We start from the raw sequence: 17,425 nt of genomic DNA, 5'->3' as shown, positions 1-17,425 counted from the left end.
GACCAAACAGATCAAGCCCCAAAGAGAAAACAATCCACATTTCCAAACATCTATGCTTAGTTTGGAAGAATGAGGGTCCAACGTATTTAAGATTTATAGAATTTTCTTTGCTTGGCCATTCTTCTGTCATGGGGCATTTGTGTTGACAACAAGTTTTTTTTTTGTTTTGTTTTTGTTTTTTGAGACGGAGTCTTGCTCTGTCCCCCAGGCTGGAGTGCAGTGGCGCATCTTGGCTCACTGCAAGCTCCACCTCCCGGGTTCACGCCATTCTCCTGCCTCAGCCTCCCGAGTAGCTGGGACTACAGGCGCCCACCAACACGCCCGGCTAATTTTTTTTTATATTTTTAGTAGAGACGGGGTTTCACAGTGTTAGCCAGGATGGTCTCGATCTCCTGACCTCATGATCCGCCTGCCTCGGCCTCCCAAAGTGCTGGGATTACAGGCTTGAGCCACCGCGCCCGACCGACAACAAGTTTTTACTACTATAAACAGTATTTGAACTACTTTATTGGGGCATGCCCTCCTCCTCCTCCTTCCCTACCCCCAACCAAGGAGATAATGCTATTAAATATTATTGATATGATGCTTTGCAATTTACTAAGCATTTTCACATGGATGGTGTTATTTACAAGTATCTCAATGTCAGGGACTACATCTTAGCTTTCTTTGCACTCCCAGCACAATGCCTGACACACAGTCAATATCCAAAACATATATAGGGAATGAACACATTAACCAATCAATCAGTTCATCAATGAATGAAACTGATCATCACAAAATCCCTCAGAAATTGAACTATTATTATCTTTTTGTTTTGTTTTGTGGATGAGAAAATTGAGACTCAAAAAGGTGAAAGGCCCAGCCAGCATCCCACAGCTGAGGCACAGTGGGTCAGGTTCTGTGCTCCTTCACCAGGGCAGCTGTCCTCTCTAGGCCCAAAGGGGCTACAGCTCTACCACACTGGCTGTAGAACATCTCTAGATTATTCTAGAAAAGCTCCAACCCGTTTACAAAGCCTTCATCCCTCCTGAGAAGTGTACGCATTCCTCCATAACTCTTCCACAGTTGGCTTTTTCTTAAGTGATTTCCTGTTCTTCTTGTGGATAGTATGTCCATTCATTGTCTTAGACCACGTCTTACTGAGTGCCAGTGTGCCATGGGGGTTACAAAACTGGACTCTGAATAAAGGAAGAGCTGGGTTCAAATCCCAACTCTATTAAGCAACGTTCATACCTGGGGCAAGTGGTGTAACTTCTCAAGGCCTCAACCTTCTCATCTATATAATGGGAATAATTATTGTACCGAACTCATGGGGTTTTGAGTGGATTAAATAAGATAATGTAAGTGAAGTATTTGGCACAAACACTCAAAAATGTTGGCTCTTATTTTGAAAGTCTTCATAACTGATGCAAGGAGGGAAAGGAACAATGATTTGAGTGCCATTGTGCCTCCTGTTTAATCCTCATGACATCTCTGTGAAGAGATAATATTCCCTATTTATTTATTTAATTTATTTATTTATTCACTTTTATTTTTTATTTTTTTGCAACGGAGTCTCACTCTGTCACCAGGTTGGAGTGCAGTGGCATGATCTCGGCTCACTGCAACCTCCGCCTCCCGGGTTTAAGCAATTCTCCTGCCTCAGCCTCCCAAGTAGCTGGGAGGACAGGCACGTGCCACCACACCCAGCTATTTTTTTTTATTTTTAGTAGAGATGGGGCTTCACCATGTTGGCCAGGATGGTCTCGATCTCTTGACCCTGTGATCCGCCCGCCTCGGCCTCCCAAAGTGCTGGGATTACAGGCGTGAGCCACCATGCCCAGCCTATTTATTTATTTATTTATTTATTTTTTAATTTTTTTTGAGACGGAGTTTTTGCTCTTGTTGCCCAGGCTGGAGTGCAATGGCACGATCTTGGCTCACCGCAACCTCCGCCTCCCAGGTTCAAGCGATTCTCCTGCCTCAGCCCCCCGAGAAGCTGGGATTACAGGCATGTACCACCACGCCCAGCTAATTTTGTATTTTTAGCAGAGATGAGGTTTCTCCATGTTAGTCAGGCTGGTCTCGAACTCCCAACCTCAGGTGATCCGCCCACCTCAGCCTCCCAAAGTGCTGGGATTACAGGCCTGAGCCACTGCGCCCGGCCTCTATTTATTTTTTGAGGCAGACTCTCACTCTGTCACCCAGGTGGAGTGCAGTGGCACAATCTCAGCTCACTGCAACCTCTGCCCCCCAGGGTTCAAGCAGTTCTCCCACCTCAGCCTCCCAAGTAGCTGGGATTACAGGCACGTGCCACTACGCCTGGCTAATTTTTGTATTTTCAGTAGAGACGGGGTTTCACCATTTTGGCCAGGCTGGTCTTGAACTCCTGACCTCAAGTGATCCACCCGCCTCGGCCTCCCAAAGTGCTGGGATTACAGGCATGAGCCACCGCGCCCAGCCTAGTATTCCCATTTTAAAGGGGAGGAAACTGACTGGAGAGGTGTCATCACAGAAGTCATAAGGAGTACCCCCAGTCCTGATGGACTCCAACGTTCATCTTCCTTCTATGGCTTTACACTGTCTCCAGCTCCTTATCAGCCTGGCATTGAGCTTTGATCAGTTACACTTATCTCTTGCATATGTTTTCCAATATATAGCTTTCCCTTTTGTGCTTAATTGTAGCTTGTCATGCAAATGCTCTTATGTATCCCAGTCCATCAATCTTCTCTGATGGAACACTTAATTTCTTTAGTAGGCAGAAATGCATTGCCTTGCCAGAGCTAAGAAAACATCGTTCTGCTTCCTTTAGAAAGTTACGGCCCAGGTTGCAGTTCACTCTGTGCTCTGCAAAAACTTGCTACTATCTGGTATGGGCTGACCCGTCGCCACCTGAGGACAAGCCCTGCACCCACTTACGACTTCTTTCTCATCACTCCCAGGTGGTCTCATGGTGCCCTGGACTTTCTCTTACACCTCCATGGCTCTGTGCAAACCAGGCCCTGGGCTTGAAAAACCATCCCCACTTTCTGTACCTGAGAGAATCTCTGCAATCCTTTGTGCTAGGCTGTCCTTCAGGGAAGTCTTCATGCCCTACATACCCCAACCAAGAGTGATGAGATGGCCTTGCTGAAGGCTTTCTCTGGGCTTCCCTCCTCCATTTATCCATGCATCCTATCCATTCATCCATTATCTCCTTTTTTTTTTTTTAGATTGAGTCTTGCTCTGTCACCCAGGATGGAGTGCAATGATGTGGTCACAGTTCACTGCAACCTCAACTTCCTGGGCTCAAACTATCCTCCCACCTCAGGCTCCTGAGCAGCTGGGACCACAGGTGTGCACCACCACGATCAGCTACTTTAATTTTTTTTTGTTTTAGAGACGGGGTCTCCCTGTATTGTCCAAGCTGGTCTTGAACTCCAGGGCTCAAGGGGTCCTCCTGCCTTGGCCTCCTAAAGTACTATGATTACAGGCGTGAGCCACCAAGCTGGGCTGTGTTCCTTATTTAAATAAATATAAAAATTAAATGGTTCAAACAACCTAATTAAATAGTGATTCCTTCTCTTACTGGCTTTTCCCAGATTAGGCTATTAAAATGGCTTGAATTGGCCAGGTGCGGTGGCTCACGCCTGTAATCCCAGCACTTTGGGAGGCCGAGGCGGGCGGATCAGGAGGTCAGGAGATCGAGACCATCCTGGCTAACATGGTGAAACCCCGTCTCTACTAAAAATACAAAAAATTAGCCGGGCGCAGTGGTGGGCGCCTGTAGTCCCAGATACTTGGGAGGCTGAGGCAGAAGAATGGCATGAACCCCAGAGGTGGAGCTTGCAGTGAGCCGAGATCGCACCACTGCACTCCAGCCTGGGCGATAGAGCGAGACTTTGTCTCAAAAACAAAACAAAACCAAACCAAACCAAACAAAGGCTTGAATTTACTTCTAGAATGCCTTGTCTTGCCCACTGATTCATTTTTCTGTTTTAAATTCGATTCCATTTGATTTGGAGAATTGTCACTTTGTTTTAAAATTTGGTAGCATGGGTCTGATACTAACACATTTTTTTTTAAGTTGGTATTTTCACTTATTTCTGCAAAAGGAGAACATTGCTGGTACCGAACAAAGTCTGTGCATGGGTCTTTTCCACAAGGAGTATAATCTAGCTCCTCATTTATTTATTCCTTCCTTTATTTCTCCCTTTAAGTCTTTCTAATTTTCTTTGACTCTCTCTTGTCCCAAGCTGAATTACTACCCTCACATTTAATGGATTTTATTGCTATTGTAAAAGGATTTCCATCCATCAAATTGCAGGTGCTCTGTGTTGAAAGGGGGTTTGGTACTTTTCTAGAGCAATGGTTCCCAAACATCAGAAGCACATGGAGGGTTTGTTGAAACACAGGGTGCCAGGCTCCCCTCCAGAGTTTCTGATTCACCAGATCTGGGGTGGGGCCTGAAGATCTGCATTTCTAACAAGTTCTCAGGTGATGTTGCTGCTGGTGTTGGGACCACACTTTGAGAAACACTTCTGATTCCCACACCTAACTGAAACACCTGGGTAGGGTGGGGCACCCTACGAAATGCTGCTTCTGTGGGTCTGAGGTAGGTCTGAAAAAATCTATTTTCTCTCTAGTTTGTTAAGTTCCCTAGGTGACCATGATGCCAGGTTTGGGAACTGCTCAGGTGCAGGTGCATCTGTGAAGGGCAGACCCTCCTACCTCTCTTCTTTATATGCAGATGTCAGCTTATCTTTGCAGCCAACTGAAGCATTTTTCAGCCTAGCCCCTATCATTCTGGCTCAGTCTGCAGATTTGACAGGACTCCCTTCTGTGTTTTCTTCCAAATTGTTGATTAAAATGACGAGACGTATAAATGAAGTTTCACCTCATACCCATTAGGATAGCTACTATTTTTTAAAAAACAGAAAATAACAAGTGTCTGCAAGGCTGCAGAGAAATTGGAACCTTTATACTCTGTTAATGGGTTTGTAACACAGTGCAGCCATTATGGAAAACAGTATGAGGTTCCTTACAAAATCAAAAATAGAACAAAATCAAAAATAGGCACGGTGGCTCATGCCTGTAATCCCAGCACTTTGGGAGGCCAAGGCAGGAGGATTGCTTGAGCCCTGGATTTCAAGACCAGCCCGGGCAACATAGCAAGACCTCATCTCTACAAAAAATTATGAAAATTAGCTAGGCATGGTAGCGGATGTATAAAGTTCCAGCTACAGGCTGAGGTGGGAGGATCAACTGGGTCTCTCCAGTTACCTAGGTCTGAAGGTAAATCTGCTTCCTCATTGTCTTCTCTTAACACTAGACCGTCTTCTTCTTGGATATTCTTACTCAAAACGTCATTTTTGAGAATCTTTTCTGGGGAGCTGCTATGATGAGGGGCAGCAGTGATAATGGAAATCTATCATTCTTTCAAAAGCCTCAGACACAAATTGCGGCTTATCTCAAATAATAGAAGTTATAATGCTTTTAGTAGAAGAATAACAGCAAGTTGTATAAGCATAACAGCTCCTTCTTTAACTACCAATCAATATCATATGCTCTTAAGAAAAGAAAGGACTAGTATTATCTTCTCCCTTTTACAGATATAGAAACTGAAGCACGGAGTAACTAAGTGACTTGTTTCAGGTCATTCAGTTAACTTCAGAGCTGGGAAGGGCATTCACTAGTACAAGTCCCCAAGATGTTTCTTTTCTTTTCTTTCTTTCTTTTTTTTTTTTTTTTCAGATGGAGTCTCACTGTGTCGCCCAGGCTGGAGTGCAATGGCAGTATCTCAGCTCACTGCAACCTCTGCCTCCCGGGTTCAAGTGATTCTTCCACCTCAGCCTCCCAAGTAGCTGGGATTACAGACGCCCGCCATCATGCCCGGCTAATTTTTGTAGTTTTGTAGAGATGGGGTTTCACCATTTTGGCCAGGCTGGTCTTGAACTCCTGGCCTCAGGTGATTCGCCTGCCTTGGCCTCTCAAAGTGCTGGAATTACAGGCATGAGCCATCGCGCTCAGCCAAGACGTTTATTTTCTAATTTACAGTCAGGGGAAAGAAGTTTTATTTTGTTTTGCTTTTTCCCTTGAGGAACTGAATGTTTTCTCCTTTCTGATTTTAAAGTAAACTAACTTACTGTGTTTCTCTTTTTGCCCTCAAATTTGCTACCCAGTTAGTCCCTGCAGCTCTGTTACTCTTCATAATCAGCATGTCTGCTTTTCCCGCCTCTGATTTTCTGGTTCTACTGTCTTAGCCTTCATGTCTGTGTTACCTTTTCTGGAACCTGCTTCAAATCCTTTCTGAAGGGGGAAGTCTCTGAATAAATGAGTGACTGACTTCCACCTATCTAGTGAAGTGCTTTGTCTCCTTAATTTACTATAATTTACTTGGCATTTTAAGATAACATATAGCATTTTGGGGGTACAGAGAAACTCTGAATTCACTCCGTGAGATTACAGGAATCTGAAGGAACATCAAAGTCTGGTAAATATCACAGGGGCAGAGAAAGGGGTCTCGCATATTTGATGCTCTACACGCCTTAATCCTCACCACAGCTCTGTAAGGCAGGTGTTTACAGATGAGGAAAGTAAGGCTCAGAGAAAGTTAGTAACTTGCTCAGGGTTACAAAGCAGCCCAAAGTGGAACCAGGAATAGAATGAAGGACAAAGTCCACAGCCAAGGCCTTTTCAGACTAGACCTTGTGGTCTCCAAATCAAAATAACCTGAAAGGTTTCCCAAATGGTCATAAGATGTCAACTTGCGATCTACATTTTTTTTTTTTTTTTTTTTTTTTTTTGAGATACAGAATCTTACTCTGTTGCCTAGGCTGAATACAGTGGTGCTATCACAGGTTATTGCAGCCTCGAACTCCTGGACTCAAGTGACCCTCCCACTTCAGCCTCCTGAGTAGCTGAGACTACAGGCACGCGCCACCACACCTGGCTAATGTTTATATTTTTTGTAGAGACTGGGTCTTGCTATGTTGCTGGTCTCAAACTCCTGGGCTCAAGCAATTCTTCTGCCCTGGCCTCCCAAAGTGCTGGGATTAAGGTGTGAGCCACCTCGCCTAACCAGATCCACATATTTGATGCATAAAAAAAAAAAATAAGCTATAGACTCTGCACCTCACTCTCCCCAAAGCTGCAACCATATGCGCAGGGGAGATAGTTAACTTCCTTTGTGTGATATTAGCATGATTCTGCCATTAAAAGCAAAAACAAAGGTTTCTTCCAGAAATAAAGGCTTCTGGGTGGTTGGATGTGAATGGATTAGGCAGGAGTTAGTTCCCTGTGCCTGCCCCTTTCTCCCAGGCTGCGGGGCCCCCCTACATGCCATCGAAGTGTTCCTACCTTTCTCGCAGTAGGGCTCCCCGTCTTCCATGTGGAAGAGGCTGTTCCCGAAAGGCTTCTTGCAGGCCGCACAGACGAAGCAGGTGGTGTGCCATGTCTGTCTCAAGGCATGCATTACTTCCTGGGGGAAAGAGCCTAAGCTCAGGACAGAAAGGAGAGAGGGAGCGGGCTTGACTACCCCACCAGGCTCCAGCCACTGCCTGAGCATCCTACCAGGGAACAGGGCAGGAGAGCTCAGGATGCAGGCCTTGGTCACTCTGAAGAAAGACCCAGGGGCGTCAGAGAAGGGGTTGTCACTCTCCAGCTGGGTGCCAGGTTCTGTGCTTTCTTACATAAACTGTGATGCTTAATCTTCCCATTAAACCCGGGAGGAGGTACTGCTTATTACTGTCATTTACCAAAGGGGCATTGAGGGTTAGGGCCACATTCTGGTGAGTGGTAAGGTCAGGCTGCGAAGCAACCATTTGCTTTGCCGAAGTTCCACCACCACTTCAAGCTGTGTGGAACAGGCACACAATCACCTCTTGCATCAAGTTCATTTATCCCCAAGTTTATTGGTGGCAAACCAATTCCCTTTTAGGATAAAAATGGAGTTGCTTTCTCTTTTACCAGCAATTTCTTGGCTTCCTAATGGGATCCCAAGATCTTGGGGAAGGGCTGGGGAAGAGACATGGGTCAGAGGAAAGGGAGGCCTCCCACTTACCCCCATAATTTTGGCGTTGCACTTGGCACACAGCGGGGCAAAGAATTGCTCGTAACATCGCTCACAGTAAACGTTGTTCTGCTCTTCCACAAAGCACACATCTGCCAGGGAAGTCTTGCAGTAGGCACAAGTGAACTCTTCAGGGTGCCAAGAACGGCCCATGGCTACCAGAAATGGGCCCCTGGGGAAGCAGAGAACGGCACCCAGTAAGACAGCTCCCAGAACTTGGAACTAGATATTTCAAGAACCCCAACACTGTTTATACTTTTACCCAATAACTCTGACCTTTGTGACTATTCTGATGAAGTAATGTGAAATTCAGAGAAAGCTCCATGCAGAAAGGTGTTCATTGTTGCATCACTTACAATAAAGAAAATCAGGAAGCAAGTCAAACATCTACCAATAGGGGACTGGGTAAACATATTATAGAATTCAGTTGACCACTGATAATGATAGTAAGAAATGCAATAATGATGATGCTGATGGCTAACATTTATTAAGTGATTACTCTGTGTCAGGCTCTATTCAAGAAGACTTTTGCATTTATTAACTTGCTTAATTCTCACAACAATCCTACGCATTAGGTACTATTATAATACCCATTTTTAGATAGGGAAATTGAGGCACACAGAGTTTGAACAACTTGTTTAAGGCCATAGGGCTAGTAAGCGGTAGACCCAGGATACAAACTTGTATTGTCTAGTTCCAGGTTAGCAGTCAGAACAGTGGGACTCTAAGGACATTTTTTTATATTCTAATTTTTACTTTTCTGTGTTTTCCAATTCTTCACTAACGAGTATGTATTACTTTAGTTTTAAATAAAAGTGTATTTTTCATGTATATAAGCTCACACCACGCATGCACACAAACATACTGTATTCAAACAACAGCACCCGTGGTCCATGGCTTCTAAGTATGAAATCACTTGTTTTCATTTTAGCCTGGCAGATGCCCACCAACCCCCTGAGCAGCCCAGGCCTGTCTGTGGAAAGACCCAGAAGCAACCCTAAAGGAAAACTGGGTCAAAACCAACACTGTCTTACAATATGCCCCGTAAACCTACTGACAAGCCTGGTGATTCCCAGAACTCAACCTTAGCCCAAGGGGGAGTTCCTGGCACCAGGCACCCTGCTGGAGCTTCACCCACATACCTCATGCCATTCCTCTCAGCTCCCTGGGAGAGTGGGTGTCAACACAGGTGTGGCAGCTAAGGCTCAGAGAGGTCAGACCAGAGGGCAAGCCAGAAGGACCCAAGGCTTTCTCCCTACACCTGCCTCCTCCCCCATCTCTCCCAACCAGGGCTCAGACTGTGGGCAAGCACCCCACACACACGCCCTTCCAGTGCCCCAGTGCAGGGGCACAGCTGGACCATACCGGATGACATTGTTGCAGTGGCCGCAGAGTGGAGTCCGGCTGCTGGCTGGGAATCGCTCAGCCCTCTGGACGGTCCCCCTGGCAAGTGGTGGCACCTGGGGACCCGCTGGGGTGTAGGCTGGGCCCCCCTGGGGCAGGGTCTGCTTGCTGATGGAGGTGGTGCTCTTGCCCGGGGCAAATTTCTGGGAGAAGCTGTCATCTGTCACCCAGGGGGGACGGCTGGAAGGCTCTGCAGGGCCCCCGCTGTAGGCCACCGAGGGTGCAGGGTTATAGTTGGGGGCAGGTGAGGGGGTATAGGCTGGTGCTGGGGATGGAGTGTAGGTGGGGACAGGTGAGGGGGTGTAGGCAGTGGCAGGCGAGGGGGTGTAGGGAGTGGGACTGTAATTGGCCCCTGGGGACGGGCTGTAGGTAGATGCAGGCACTGCAAAAGTCAAAAAAAAAAAAAAACCCAAAGAAAGGTGTGTCAGGAATTCATTCTTCCCAGTTCCCCTCACTCCTAGCCAGAGAAATGCAAAAGGTGACTTTAACATTAGAGCAGTACAATTTCAGTTTTTTCGGGAGACTTGTTCCTGAACTTCTTAATGGCCCAGATTTGAATTCTCAGCAGGGCGTTCAGAGAGCTAGGGAGCAAGCACAGCAGAGCCCTCGACAGGGCTGGAAAAGGGACATGGCTATAAATATCTGCAGCTGTGCAGGGTGGGGCTCTGCCAGGCCTTGACTGCCCAAGGCCTGCAGAAGACGCGGAGTAGGGGTGGGGGTACCTGGGCGGGGAGAGGTGGGAGTGGGTCAGCTCGCCCTTGACTGCAAGATGCTTTCAGTTGCACTCTGACCAGTGATTTGACATCTGAAATACCTCCCTTGGCATAAGTTTGCTGAACCCGGACCTAGGTCAGCCTCAGGACAAAACAGGTGACCTGGTAGCTGGGTTTTCAGGTTCAGGTTTCAGGTTTAGCTACAATTACTTTCTTGAAAAACAGCTCGGCTTGATTTGTATTGGGGGGCAATTCCGTCTTGGTTTGATTAGGGTGTGGGATCTTGAAGGAGTCATTCAGAGGGTGCTGGGCAGAGACTCTAGGGTGACACAGCCTAGAAGTAGCTGCTCACTTGGCCCGTGGCTGCCCTGGGGGACCCCTGTACCCCCACATCGCTTTGGTGGAAGCTAAGAGTGTGTCTGAGTGACTGTCTAAAGATTGCCCAGGCAGTCAGAGCACAGGGAAGAGAATGCACTGCCTCACTTCTACCACCCCCTCCTCCAGCTCCCTGAGAGCATAAAAACGGTTTGGGCTCGCAGCACAGAAAAAGCATTGCAACTGCTTACCCACAGCCCTCTCCAGCCTGGGCCCTCAACACCTAGTCAGGGCAGACCCAGCTGCACCCTGCACACAAGGTCCAGCTGGCCTCCTCTTCCAGTGAGTGAGGTTCCAGAAGCCTCACCTCATTTCAGTCTGCTCCTCAGCAAAGAGGCCTCATTCCCCCAACCCTAGGAAGTATGTCGGCACAGCCTCCCTCCGCATTCCTGAGCTCAGTCTGAGCAGGATGGACTGCACTGAGGTAGTCCCTGCATCCATACCCCGCCTCTGCCCCCCACCCCATACTCCAGCCTCAACCTGGAGAGTAAGGTTTTCCTTAGGGCCTAAGACCCTGGCCCCACCTCCAGTCTCTCTTTCCCACCTGGTTCCCCTCGGCCACCTGGGGCAGCCTGTGGCTCCCACTCTGCACCTTCCACTCCCAGGTGACCCACCCTTCAGAGCTGGGTGAGCTGGAAATCCCTGTGCTGGGGGTGAGTAGGGACCAGGTAAATAGGTTCCATCCATGTTGTTGAAGGAAGAAGAGATAAAACCCTCCACAGCCCTGCCCCGGAGCCATCCTGCCAGTGAGGCCTTCAAAAGATAATACCGGTTGGGCGTGGTGGCTCACGCCTGTAATCCCAGCACTTTGGGAGGCCAAGGTGGGCAGATCACGAGGTCAGGAGATCGAGACCATCCTGGCTAACACGATGAAACCCCGTCTCTACTAAAAAAATACAAAAAATTAGCTGGGCGTGCGTGGTGGCGGGTGCCTGTAGTCCCAGCTACTCAGGAGGCTGAGGCAGGAGAATGGCATGAACCCAGGAGGCGGAGCTTGCAGTGAGCCGAGATCGTACCACTGCACTCCAGCCTGGGCAACAGAGCAAGACTCCGTCTCAAAAAAAAAAAACAAGATAATACCTTCTCCATAAGGAATCTTCCTCCCCTTTAGGGGTAACGAGGCACATAGCATCTATCATCTGAATTGGTTTTCACATTATTCCTTCTTTACACTTGAGGTCACTGAGGCTCAGACAGAGCTAGTAAGTGGGAATACATCTCCAAAACCATTCATTCTATCATCCCAAGCTGCCTCTGTAAAGAACATGAGTCCAATTTCTAGAAAATCTCAGTGCAACATGTCAGGGAGGAGTCATTTTCAACATGAAGGAGACCCCCTGCTGTGGAGTCTTGATAGCATAGCCAAGAGCCCCGGCTGCAGGATCCAGCTCTACTACCTCCTGGTTGTGTGTCCTTGGGCAAGTTCCTTAACTTCTCTGGGCCTCAATTTCTTCATCTGAAACTGGCAATATTAATTCTTAGTATCTCACAAGGTTATTATGAGGATTAAGGGAAGGTAAGAAATATAAAGAGCGTAGCCTAGTACCTGGCATAGTGTGTCACTAAATGTGAGTGAGGATGGCAAGGATGGGGGCAACCTGGGTGTCACGGTCAGATGTACTGTCAGCCTGTCTCACGGCCTGCTGCTCACCTAGGGAAGCCCAGCCCAGTTAGACTGGTAGCGCCTGGGGTTGGGGGAGAGGAGGGAAGGGAAATGGAACGTCTTGAAGTCAGATAACCTGAGACTGAGGTCTATTCAGTGGTGGTGGAATGCCTGACGCCCTGCCTGCCCCACAGGGCATGCTGGGGACCTGCTGGGGTGACATAGTGAATGGATTTTGTAAATGTGTACAGCCCAAATTTGAGGTATTGTCACCCTCCCTAACAACTTTGCAGAGAATCTCAAAATGCTGGGGGAAGAAGTGATTCCAGGAACACCACCAGGGACAGAGAGCAGGGAGAGGTGATCTAGCACAACTTCAGAGCAGCTTCATCCCTCTGTTATATATAAGGGGGTTCTGTGCAACATTTTCTTTCCTTTCTTTGTAAAGTGCAATTCTCTGCTAAAAAAGATTAAGATTGGCTGGGCATGGTGGCTCATGCCTGTAATCCCAGCACTTTGGAAGACCGAGGCCGGTGGATCACTTGAGGTTAGGAGTTCGAGATCAGCCTGGCCAACATGGTGAAACCCTGTCTCTACTAAAACTTCTACTAGCCAGGAATGGTGGTGGGCGCCTTGTAAACCCAGCTACTCGGGAGGCTAAGGCAGGAGAATCTCTTGAACCCGGGAGGCAGAGGTTGCAGCGAGCCGAAGTCGCGCCATTGTACTCCAGCCTGGGCAACAAAAGAGAAACGCCATCTCAAAAAATAAAAAGATTAAGACCACAAGCCCTAATCCTGCGGTGTCCAATACATAGTGCTACGTGGCCGACGAGCAGCTGAAATGTGGCTAGTCCAACCAAGAAGTGCCGTTAGTGTAACACACACACCAGATTTTGAAGACACATTAATAATTGTTTTATATTGATTATATGTTGAAATTATATATATATATATATTTTTTTTTTTTTTGAGACGGAGCCTTGCTCCATCGCCCAAGTTGGAGTGCAGTGGTGCAATCTCGGCTTCACAGCCACCTCTGCCTCCTGGGTTCAAGCGATTCTCCTGCCATAGCCTCCCGAGTAGCTGGGACTACAGGCGCCCGCCACCACGCCCGGCTAATTTTTTGTATTTTTTTAGTAGGGATGGGGTTTCACCGTGTTAGCCTGGATGGTCTCGATCTCCTGACCTTATGATCCGCCCGCCTCGGCCTCCCAAAGTGCTAGGATTACTGGCGTGAGCCACTGCGTCCGGCCTGATATCTTAAATATATGTAGTCAAAGAAAATATATTAAAATGAATTTAACTTGCTTTATTTTTTTAAAATGTGGCTAATAGGAAATTTCTATTGCGTGGTGCTGCCTTCACCAAAATGACTGCTTCCACATGCCAGGCCCTTTACATGCCTTATTTCAAGTAATTACTCGCTGCAATCCAAGGAGGCAGATAATATTCGCAAGTCCATTTTACAGATGAGGAACTGAGACTTGGAGAGCTTAAATGGCTGCCTCCAAGTCATCCAGCTGGCAAACTGCTTAGCTGAAACGAGTTCAGGCTGCCAGACTCAACAGCAGATGCCCGCTTAGAAACTCCCCAGGCAGCAAAACAGGCTTTAGTACGCCCCCTTTCAAGTAAATCGGGCCCTGGCCCACCTTTCCTGCCTCCCTCCAGCAATACTGACCCTATTCCCCCTGCCTGGCAGTCGCTTCCCTCCATCCGAAGGCCTTCCAGACTCCCGGATCCACCACCTTTTCTAAGCCCCCACAACACAGAGGTCTCACAGAGGCAGGCTAGAATCTGGACCCCGATTTGACGGCTTCCTTGCCGGGGGCTAACCCACCCAGAGAAGGAACCTCCCCGGCCTCGGTGGCCCGGCCCGGCAGCTCCGTTCCCCCGTCGCAACCCCCACTCCGGCGGGGAGCGAGCAGGCAGTGGCGCTTCGCCGCCCTCAGCTTCTGCATCGCTCGCCGTCACGCCAGGAGAGACCTGATATCCCATCTCGCAGCCCCAGGGGCTGTTGCTATTTCTGCTTGACGGAATTAAGCCAGTCTAAATTAGAAGGTGATATTTCATCGCTAATTGGCAAGTTCAAAAGTCCCCTATCGCACTCGGCGGGCTCGGGGATATGTAATTAAACAAGGTGATTTCTGACTCACTCCGGGCCGGGCCGGGCTCTCCGCAAGAGCCTGGCCGCCGCCCGGCCCGCGGGCCAACGTGGCCGTCCCCGGCCCGCGCGCAGGGTCTCCGCGCCGCAGCCGCCGCCCGCCCCCTCCCGGGCCTCAGGTGTTCCGGGGAGCGGCCGCCCACCTCGGGCGCCAGCGATAAGATCCGGCCTGCGAACGCCGCCCTCGGCCCGGAGGAGGCCCCGGGGGGAGCTGCGGCTGCGGCCGCGGCGGTCCGGGACGCTCCGGGTCCCGCGCGGGCTCCCCGCCCTCTCTGACGCCTGGATCCGAAGAGCCTGGAGGGAAGGGGAGCGGAGGGGGGCTCGGGACCACGCGCCCCACTTCGTCCGGGGCCGCCTGCCAGCCGCCCCCGGACCCCACTTGGCAGCCGGGCCTCCCGGAGAGGGAGGTGGAGGAAGGCCGGCTCCAGCGCGCGCCCGCTCGGCCGACTCCTTCCCCCCAGGCAGGAATGAGTTAATGTCTGCGCGGCCTGGGAACGGCGCGGGGGCCCGCGGCTCCGGCCCGTCTCGCTCGCCTGGGCCCCAGCCGGGGAAGGAGGAGGAAGGAGACGCAGGGCGGGCTGGCCGCGCGCCCCCGGAGCCCTGACGCCGCCTGGCGGGCTGGGCGAAGACAGCCGGCGGCCGCCCCGGAAGGTGCCAGAAGCGCCTCCCCAGGAAGAGACGGAAATGTCCTCCTTGCGCCCCGGCAAGGCCTCTCCTCCACCCGCCGCTTCTCCTCCAAACTCCTCTCCAGCCTTCCCTCCCTGTGTTCCCAGTCTCCGCAGGGGCAGCCGCTTCCCACTGCTCCGTCTAAGGCTTTTCACTACTGCAAAATGCCACCTCGCCCTGCGGAGTTTTCACCTCAGAACCGTCTGTCCTTGCCCCTTCTCTGTAGGGGCAGAGAAGGGCACCTCCCGTGTGACAGACGCTGTGCTGGGTGCTTCATTCCATCCCCAGAACACGAGGTGTCCATGAACATCGCAGCCTGGAGGGATGAGGCACTTTGCCTTCGACAGCAGAGCAGGCCGTGGCACCGGCCTCTGTCTCCGGCAAAAGCGGCTTCGACCGCCCACACTCAGCCCTGCTGTCAGAGCGAGCTTCATGAACCAGCGCCCCGAAGCAAGGCCTGCCCTGACTCAGTGCCTGTCTCATCTCCCTGGGCTCCAGCGGCAGAGAAAACTTCCCTGGGGTTTCTCCCTGCGCCTGGATAGGACCTGCTCCTGAGTCTAGGCTCCTTATGTGCTGTTCTGTACCCCCATGGCTGCGGCCAACTCTCGCACACTGGCATGACACAGAGAAGAGGGAGTCTCATTCTGCCGCCCAGGCTGGAGTGCAATGGTGCAGTCTCGGCTCACTGCAACCTCGGCCTCCCCGCGATTCTCCCGCCTCAGCCTCCTGAGTAGCTGGGATTACCGGTGTGTGCCACCACGCCCGGCTAATTTTTGAATCTTTAGTAGAGATGGGGTTTCACCATGTTGGCCCCGCCGGTCTCAAACTCCCGACCTCAGGTGATCCTCCTGCCCCGACCTCCCAAAGTGCTGGGATTCCAAGTGTGAGCCACCATGCCCGGTCGGAGAAGACTTCTGTGTTCTCCTTCGCTCTCCGTTAGAATCATCCACTGCTTTCTTGCTCACCTGTCTCCCCCAGGCCAGAGGCAGGCTCCATAGGATTCTGACCCACAACTAGGGGACAGAGGGTGGAGCATCATTAGCAAGGCCTTGCTTCCCATTCTTCTGGGGATGTGCCCCCAGAGCCACCTCTTGGCTCCTGTGGCTCCTGGAGCCCGCCCGTGGCCTTAGACAGCCTCCCCTCCTGCTCTGCCACTTACCTGGCTGGTAGACAGAAGGCCGGATGCTGGCAGTGGTGACAACCCGGGGCTTGGGTGCAGGGGCGGCGGGGCCCTCGCTGTAGCTGGTGTGGGTGGCAGGTGCTGAAGAGGCGGCCACTGCGGGGCTGTAGGAAGAGGCCTGGGGCCTGGAACCAAGGGGGAAGGGGTTACACCCAGAAAGACAGCCCCCACTGGGGCCTGCAGTCAAGGTAGACTAGCTCCCAGGTCTTCAGAAGCCTCTGTGAGGACACCTGACAGAGACATTTCTGGGGAGCTGCCAGAAACTGTGAAGGAAGGACCATGAGGGCCTTGGAGGGGAGGAGGATGTTCCTTGGGTGGCTAGTGCCACCGCCTTTGGAGAGAGGGAGAAAAGCCACCAGGAGGACACCGGGAAGACCCTTCACTCTCATGGGGAGAGACTGCCCAGGTGGGACTGTGGAAGAGTGCAGAAGTAGGGGAGAGGACAGAGATGGCGCTGGTCAGAACTACCTACCCCAACGACCTTGTGGGGCACCTCAGCCCCTGACCACCTGGCCTCTTCTGCCAACCCTTTTCTACTGTTGCTGGAAGGAACAGCAAAGTCTCAGGTTTCTGGGCACAGATGCTCCAGTGAGAGCTCAGGGGAAGTCAGGAGACTGCCCCCGCCTGCTGCCCAAGGCCCCCCCTCCCCCAACACACACCTCTTTTGCATAGAGTTCTTGTTGCCCTCCTCCAACCGGGTTAGTTGTCAAGGGGCCTAGGGTCACCTTTCCCCATGTGTGGCCCAGGGACAATGGGGTCAAAGAGATTTAAAAAAAAAAAGCGTCCTAGTTCATTACCCTCAGGAGAGTCTGTGCATCGTGGCCTCTCCTCCCAGAGAGCTGAAGGCTCTGAGAACTCCTGGAATCCAGTGGCCTGTTGAGCCTTGTCTGATCAGTGTTCCCCAATCTTGTTTGTTTGTAAAACGCTTTTCTTCATTTAAAACTAATGAACACCTTGCAGAACACATCCCTGGTCTTTCAGATCTTAAAGGGGACCACATGCCCACACCCAGGGCAAATGGGTTATTGCTGGAGGTGCTGGAGAAGTGAGCCCTGCCTGCCACCCCCACATGGCTTTCTGCCTTCCTTCTGTGTGTTCCTCAAGGACCTGGGGCCTGCCGATCCCTGCTGGTCAGAGCTGTAGGATGAGGAGTGCCTTCCTCTCTGGGGCTCTGAGAAGGGAGTGGCCCTGGCATGAGAACCCACCACCAAGCTTCTGAGTGGATCCAGAGAGGTCTGAGGGGCTGTCCCAGACAAGGTGGAGATAAAATGAGCCTCAGGGAGCCGGCGTCCCAG

The 17,425-nt window shown here is 50.7% G+C and overlaps 1 protein-coding gene across 3 annotated transcripts in view; it reads right to left on the bottom strand.

Moving 5' to 3' along the window:
- LDB3 (LIM domain binding 3) overlaps window positions 1–17,425 on the bottom strand; it is a 70,846-nt gene that overhangs the window by 11,476 nt on the left and 41,945 nt on the right. For all 3 annotated transcript variants that reach the window (XM_032141733.2, XM_032141750.2, XM_058436450.1), the window contains 4 exons: window positions 16,110–16,255; window positions 9,395–9,815; window positions 8,021–8,201; window positions 7,318–7,438 (listed from right to left, as the gene is read on the bottom strand). In XM_032141733.2, the coding sequence (XP_031997624.1) occupies window positions 7,318–7,438; window positions 8,021–8,201; window positions 9,395–9,815; window positions 16,110–16,255 (869 nt within the window). The remainder of the gene's footprint in view (window positions 1–7,317; window positions 7,439–8,020; window positions 8,202–9,394; window positions 9,816–16,109; window positions 16,256–17,425) is intronic.

The sequence above is a fragment of the Hylobates moloch genome, unplaced genomic scaffold (genome assembly GCF_009828535.3).
Source record: "Hylobates moloch isolate HMO894 unplaced genomic scaffold, HMol_V3 SCAFFOLD_3, whole genome shotgun sequence".
In the NCBI taxonomy this organism is placed as follows: Eukaryota; Metazoa; Chordata; class Mammalia; order Primates; family Hylobatidae; genus Hylobates; species Hylobates moloch.
Note: the sequence above shows the minus strand (reverse complement) of the source record. Positions and strands in the feature narration are given on the sequence as shown.